Source organism: Osmia bicornis, chromosome 4, assembly GCF_907164935.1.
Source record: "Osmia bicornis bicornis chromosome 4, iOsmBic2.1, whole genome shotgun sequence".
NCBI classification, from domain to species: domain Eukaryota; kingdom Metazoa; phylum Arthropoda; class Insecta; order Hymenoptera; family Megachilidae; genus Osmia; species Osmia bicornis.
Window position 1 is genome coordinate 4,416,477 of NC_060219.1, and position 7,824 is coordinate 4,424,300.

At 37.5% G+C, this 7,824-nt stretch overlaps 1 protein-coding gene across 1 annotated transcript; it reads right to left on the reverse strand.

Moving 5' to 3' along the window:
- Positions 1 to 5,076: 5,076 nt before the first annotated feature.
- LOC114879698 lies at positions 5,077 to 6,926 on the reverse strand. Its single transcript, XM_046285481.1, has 2 exons — positions 6,847 to 6,926; positions 5,077 to 5,508 (listed from the first exon to the last, which is right to left on the reverse strand). Exon 2 carries the CDS (start codon positions 5,506 to 5,508, stop codon positions 5,077 to 5,079), a length of 432 nt encoding a protein of 143 aa, XP_046141437.1. The 5' UTR covers positions 6,847 to 6,926.
- Between the last annotated feature and the right edge of the window lie 898 nt (positions 6,927 to 7,824).

Consider the following 7,824-nt stretch of genomic DNA (forward strand, 5'->3'; position numbering starts at 1 on the left):
CAATTGGCTGGCTGTGCGTTTAGATCCCAGGTGATTCATTATTTTTCGCGCTTTTTATGCGTCTATAAAGTGTCATCTATCGCGGTCGCAACGTCCGCAGATTAAAATCCCATTATGCTAATTTCACGAGACGCTTCGTTTGCATTCGATTACCTGTTCGAGAATTTTTTCCATGTATTACCAGCAAATAGCGATACTAATGACGTAACATGTATCATCGATCTTGATACCGATTTATTAAGAACAAAATTTTAATTATGGAATCTTAATTAATATTATTGGAAGATATAAGGGCTCGAAGGACATCTAGAAATCATCCATCTTTGCTAGCTGAACGTTGGACTGCATCTAATTGTTCCGCTGTCGCTGAAAGGCGATATGCATGGAAACGGTGACCTTTCCATTCGAAGCTGGCCCGGAATTATGCAACACTCCATGACCCGTAAATAACTCTCCATTGACCGGTGTAGCATAATGATGATCGTATGGAGAATGCCCCTCTATCCGGAACTCTGAAGGATTTACTGCTGCTGCAACTGCAGAACGCAGTAATCCCATTTGCACCAGCCCAGTGATTCGCGCATACCTTTCCGTAAGTCGCATAAATAGTGTCGCTAGAGAAATAAAGTAATATTAATTAGATTTATATAAAAATCGTATTTTCGAGTTCATAAGAAATTCATTGGTCTAATTAGGTAGAAATTAGGATATACCCGCCTCTCGATCAGTTGAAAATTTTAAGATTCTAAAATTCAAAAATTCAAGAATTTCACAATTCCAGAATTCAAAAAATTCCATCATTTCAGAACATTACAATTTCAAAATTTCAAAATCCCACAACTTCTGAAATTAAATTTCAGAATTCCATAATTTCACAATTCAAGAACTCCAGAATTCTAGAATGTGACAATTACATAATTTCGGAACTATAAAATTACATAACTTCAAAATTTCAAATTTCCAAATTATCGGAATTTCAGAATTACAAAATTTCATAAGGAACCTGACCCACCAACCAAAAAATTCTAATTACGCAAACTTAAAATTGGAATCATTAAATAGTATTATACTAATATAAAATCTATAGAGAAAAGAAACTTTAATTATTCTAATCTAAAGAATCTGTAAAAGTGCACCAAAATGTAACCTTCAAATTGTCACTTAGCCAATTGCCTAAAAAGTCTTTTGAACACGTATTATGTAAATCGAATTAAAAATTCGAGCTGTTGAATCAACCTTGACGGAGGTTCTCAGTTTATCGTAGGACATACATAACTGATTCGAAACACGCGAGTGAGAGCCGATGATAAAGTGGAACTACTTTGTAAAATGCACTTGGTAGAGATAAGAGAAACGTGAGGTACATATATCCGAGTTGATTACGTTGATTCAATTATTTCTATCGTGTCATGAACCATCGAGGTAAACTGGTATATTTTGATCGATTTTTTTCTTCGCTTATTGACACTTGTTTCGTATGCGGAATCCTATTATGTATCGTTCTTTCCCTCGCAACGAGTCAGCTTGTTCCAGTGAATTCACTGAAATATTGAATTCTACCAATAAAATACGCTCCAGAGACAAATTGGACAAATCTAGTCCATTGTTTCGATAAGGCCTTTAGAATATTTTCTTTTTTAATAATATTCCCTTTAATTTATACAATCACGAGTTTCTATATTTAAACATTAATTATAATCCATTACAATTAATTGAGGAATTGAAATGATAAATGATACGAGTAATATAAAAATAAGAAATAAAATTGTTGTAATTATTGGAAAGAATTGAATGATGCGTCTATTATACTAAATGAAACGATCATTTTTGCAGCTGGGTCAAATTAACCCTGCATGCATGATACGAGGAATAAGGCACGCTGCATATTTTCCTTAATAGTATTAAACGTGTTAGTCGAAAGTGGACTAGGTGGTTATATAAAAGAAAGTGTTAAGAGGGAATTACTTTTTCGATGAGTCAATATTATTTCGCCGATATAGAGTATCTATGACGTGAAATTGGTGATCGCGTAATTCAGTATAGGCAAGGTCTTGCTGGTGACCTTACCGAAGCCCTATCCCAGAGGCGTTCTATTCAAATCAGATAGAACCTCCTTTCATCCACTCACGTTAGACAGGCTGATTAAGTCTTCTCGCGCGCTATTTTCGTACGCTCTTGATTAAAAAACAGGAAATTCGCGTACACGATCCGCGTGGATCGTTCGACGATGCTGTTACAAGGATGGAAAGACTCGTTCGAACAAAGATTACAATCAGTACCCCTGGAATTTAATTACTTAATTCGATTCCGAGGTGAAGCGACGCCGAAACTCGTTTGCAAACGAACGAGCTTTTCGTCGCCACGACGTCGAATGATCGATTAACAGAGACCCCAACTGTGTTCTCTATTTGCCCTTGAAACTCGCAGTCTGCCTAACCCTCGGACGGTGGACCATGAAGAAAGTTTCAGTTTTAATTTCATTTTCAATTTCACCTGATTTTTATTTTCTAAATAATTATTTGATAAGTTTAGATTATGATTAACATAATTATATTAAAATAAACGTAAAGTAATGATTTCGCAAATTGGACTAATCACTGCTTACGTTACTTCATAATTCGTAAAATTCAAATTAAAAGGAACAAAATCTTCCAGCCACCTTCACTGAAATTTAAAAGCTGCAAAAATGAATCTATATTCACAAATACCACTACGCCCTGTCTAAAATACTTAAGTTCGTGTTATCGTTCCATTTTTGTAACAATCTCTATATACATCTACTCCGGGGATCCGGCTATTGTTTAAGCTTCAGACGGGTTCTATTTATAATTTCATCCCCGACGATCGAGAATGTGGTTAAGGGTTCCTAGGGAATCCCCTGAAAGCCAACATCTGCTGGGATACGTCAAGTTCGCCGGCGCAACAGGGCATTGAATCATTAAATTTGGCACAGTTACGTTTTCATTCTGAACGACGACGTGCAGCACGCCGATACGCTCGGCTCATTCTAAAACCACGGCCATTGTGTTACAAATTGGCACATCTCTGATTAGAAACTTGCCCGCCGGTTCATTGTTGCGTAGACTGTGGCAATGCGCGTGCTACGATAGGGACAACCGTTCAGACGATTTAGAAGAAACTTTTCAGAATGAATCTGATTACTCGAAAGAGGCCATTGCCCATTTTTTTAAAAACAGATCCTCCCTATGAATGAACCCTTTTCTTCAGAATGGCACACATTTCTGGATACCACCAGTATACAAAATTATTTGAAAGCCATTGGGTCATTCGATTAGAATTAGTGGAATTTTCAATAACATTTATTAGAAAACTTATATTTCATAATGTCATTATAAAATTTAAATTAAGTATCTCATCATTCTTCTTTGGTTTTAGGTTCGTTTCTATTTAGGTTCTTCCTAGTTCTCCCTAGATTCTCCTAGAGCAGAGTTTCTCAAAGTCTTCGCGACTCTATAAATTTATAAATTTTCATTATTATTATCAGCAAATGTTTTAATTCGTATTTTTAGTTTATGTACCTATATACCCAGGATCGCGAAAATATTTGCTCGGGTGAAAAGAGTCGCTAAGTGGAAAAGCTTAAGAAGCCCTGTCCTACAGTTTTTGCAAAACTGAAATGATAGATGGCTTCTTCTATCATACTTACTTTTAACCTTCTATATCCCGAATTTTCCGTGTTTGCGCAAATACATAACACAGTGCTTTCGGTGGTACGTGCACTGTTAAATAATAATAAAGTTTCAAAGCACAGTATACATAAGTAACAATGGCACACAGTGAAAAGGATGAGGAAGAAAGTTTCGAATTTACCACGACAATTTGATATGTTACCTAAAAGTTGAACGGGTCTACAGAGTGTTCACCAATAATAGCCTATTTTGCACTCAACTGTACACATTGTGCAATGGAATATCAGCAGAAAAGATCAACAACAGCTTATCATCATCTTATTCAGTTTCATATTCAAAGGTGTTGCTATAAGATATAGATTTCTACAGATTTGAAAATGAACCAAAAGCGGAAAACAGCGAATAATGGTGCAAGATAGGAAATCATATATAAGGATGTCCTGAGCTATCGAAACGCACCGAATGCTTATTGATCTACTCTCCTACATGGGAGGAGAGAAGAGGGACCATGAGTCGAAAACGACGCTCGTGGTCGTCGTGGATTGTGGATACAATAGTGACCCCGACGAAGGTCTCTGTCAAACGACCTCGACACCCGAAACTGTGTCGAGGACATCAGGAAGAAACAAGAAGACTAATAATCACACCCTTTGCTAAACCGCTTCACTCCTTTGATACCAAAACGCACTGTTACTTTGATCAAATTCAACCTTCCATTTCGACATTTCTACTGATTCATTTTAGTTATCAATTCATTCGAAAACAAGAGAAACGCTGCGATATACCCTATTAAATTTTCATTACAAACACCCCCATAATCTTCGTCGATCACTTTTTGACCTACTTCTTCCACGTGAACGAGATGCATCTTTCCGTTTCCATTGAACCGCGCAATATTTTCGACCGATTGGTTCGAGAATCGTTTGCGGATAAAATTGTTGCTCCATTCCAATCGAGAGATCATAAAATTTTGAAATTATACACCAACGCTAATAAAAAATAAAGCAACAACAATATTCTCAAAATGCCCCAAAAGAATTTAAGAATCACTAAATCAAAAAAATTTTTTTTTCAAATATATCTTTCAAAATGACTTCAAACTTACTGTATATAATAAACAGTCTCTAAAAGTAAATAAATTTCTAAAATCTCGTTTGAAAAAAAAAAAAAAAAGAAAGAAAGAACGAATGTCAGTATTTCGTGGTATGTTGTATTCGCACGTAGTGGAGCAAGAACAACGTGTCCATTTTTAATGAAGTAACTTTTCATGGAGACAGAAGCAAGGATACGTATCGTGGTACATGGAGACACGGTATTTTCATGGACGCGACGGACGGGACGATCACTAGGCAACGCGACTTTGGCCATGGTCACATAAAGGGCTAATCGGTAACGTGCAGTCGGAGGAAATGGGAATGGTAGCGTTTCAGAGGCTTCCTTGGTTGCAGTTCGCCGGCATCGCGACCTTGTTCGGATATTTCCCGTATATCTTGCCGCTTCTGGTCATTCTATAATGAATTTGCTGCATCGCAGAGGTCGAGTTGGTCACGTGTGGCCCGTCACCGGTGCACAATCGTTTCGCCTTCGTCTTGATACTTGTGTGTTTGTGCTTTCGTTGTAATATCGAATTTCCTAGCTTCAGTCGTGGATGTTGCTTCAGGGTGACCGTCGACGAGGCCCTCGACGTGGCGAAACGTAGACCGTGGCGTTTCTTTAACAACCTAAACGGCGACACGGCTAAGATCGCTTTCGCCACGCTTCGTCTGCAACGCCAGATAAACAACGCTGTGGCGAACCACGCGAACCACGGGCCTGCTTTCGGACCTGGAGCTGGCTCTCTCGACCAGAGAAATAACATCTGAAAAATTAAGGTTAGGTTAGAGGCGGCCAAGTGATGCGCTAGAGGGCGCGACAGTTTGTCATGAAGAGCTAGGTTATTTCAGATTCGAACTTCTAAAACTTTGAAACTCCAAAGCTTTGAAACTTAAAAATTTTGGAATTTTTAAGCTTTGAAACTTCGAAGTTTTAAAATTCTGAAGCGTTTCTAAAGCGAACTTTTGAATTTTTCAGCTTTGGAGCTTTTAAATAGAACAAGTGTCGTTATCTAGAAAAGTTGCTTATAACGTTGCATTAAATATTTCATGTACAGCATATGCGATTTATTCGCACACGCACAATTATACCTCAATTAGCTAAAAGTAGAAAAAAAATTTTATATAACTCCACTTCTCTTTAGATCACTGCTTGCCAGGATTTTATTACCAGTTTGTTTCTCTTTAATGGAACTTCTCCAAGTATCGACCAGAGTATCGTGGATAGTGTTACAAGATCGCTTTCATAGATTACGTGTCTATTATCTTGGATAATTTTGCGTGACAAATTGCAATATTCATCATATAAAGCAAACAAAAAGAAGAAAAACACAACGTTTCAAAATTTTTCAATTTTCTAAGAGAAAATTAATTTCTCTTTGCTAAGTACTTATTAATACGAAATTCTCAGTGAATATCAATTTCATTCTTTCCTTTCATTGTATAGTAATAAAATAAGTAAAAAATTTACGCTGAAGAAGTCTAGTCGCGTTTTCTCAAGCTGTCGTTTTTCGGAATGAAAAATCATTTGCCAATTAAGGAGAGGGATTCGGGTCGAGCGAGATGGTCGCGTGGGCGTTAATTGAAGTCGCGAGCTTATTCGAACGATTACGAAGCGAGCAGCGTGGACCACTCGCCCCAAAAGCTATGGGTAACATTTGTCGTTGACGGGTCACAATTTTTTGTTAGTGAACCTGCTCGTGCGAGAGAAGGTTGCACAGCAATTAGTGAATAAATTGCGGAGCAGCCAAGAGGCTTTCTGCTTCTTTGAGCTACGTTTTCCCATCGACTCAGACGGAACAGCCTAGAAAAATTTCAGTCAGCTGCAACCAATAAAGTCCCCTTTGTAGAGGAAGAAAATAAATTAGAAAAAAAAAATCATAAAGGAAAAAGATGAATGGTTCGAAGAGGACTACATCTTTACGATTATTACTTTTCTTACAAATGCAATGATGCATCTGCATTTCGCAGTTGCGTCACTTTTTGCAAAAAATATTAGAATAAAATAGTAATAAAATAAATGTAATTTAAATAATTATAATTAAATCGTGACATATTGTACACGATTATCTTTACCGTGGCATATTTAACGTCTTAGCACTTACCCATTTTATAAATATGAAAGGGGTTAAAGTTAACCATTTCTTGTCCTCGGTATCGTGGAGAGAGGAGTCACAAGGAGAGATGGTAAAAGGTAAAGAAGAAGAGGGTTAAGAGAAAGGTATAGAATAGTAGGAAAGCGAGTGGGGAAGATCGATTCCGTGACCGTCGTGCTTTTTCAAGGCTGTTCAACGTTAAATCCACGATAATTCGTTTAGAGAGACCGGTATAGATTACGGGATGGCAACGAATCGCGTTCCGACTTTTATGACTCCCGAAATGGCGCGAACATCGTGTGCTCGTCCTCTCGTAGACTTTCGCTACGTTACTTCGTTCCCGGTTTCTCCACTGTTGACCCATTTGGCAGAGACCACCGCCACGGAGAATTCCGCATTAGCCGCGCGTTTTTGCCGTTAAGACTGACCTTATAGATCCACTCGCTGGCGCGCTGCCTGAAACTCAGGGGTCGATCGACTGGCCGAAACATAGAATGGCCGTGAACGATCACTTATTCCGAACGGTGGATGAACCTGATTCATGGGCAAAGAAACATGTGTCTTGTAAGAGATACATATTGAAAACTTACAGGAATTTGTATATCAATTTTTACCTATTGCTTATACAATTTTTTTAACGATCTAGTACATTAAAATTAATCCTACGCTATTCGCATTGGAGTAGTTATAATTTTTGTCTGGGGTGGATCAGAAATTAAAATATCTAGGACTTCGGGATTATCGAACCCTCGAGGTTTCCTTTGATTAATAAACTTAGTTCGAATATTGAAATTTATTCTAAATAAAATTAAATAACATTTAATCGTAAAGAGAAAAGGAATTTTAAAGAAATTTTAATTAAATATTTTTTGATGTAATAAAAGTGAAACTTAGAATGGGGCCCCATGAAAAGTGAGGCCCGGGGCTGCAGCCCCCCTTAGACCAACCTTTAATCCGAAACTGGTGTGAATTATTAAAACTATTAAA

Excerpts from the sequence above, each read along its gene's own strand:
- LOC114879698 (XM_046285481.1), bottom strand. The coding sequence starts at position 5,508 with ATGTTATTTCTCTGGTCGAGAGAGCCAGCTCCAGGTCCGAAAGCAGGC.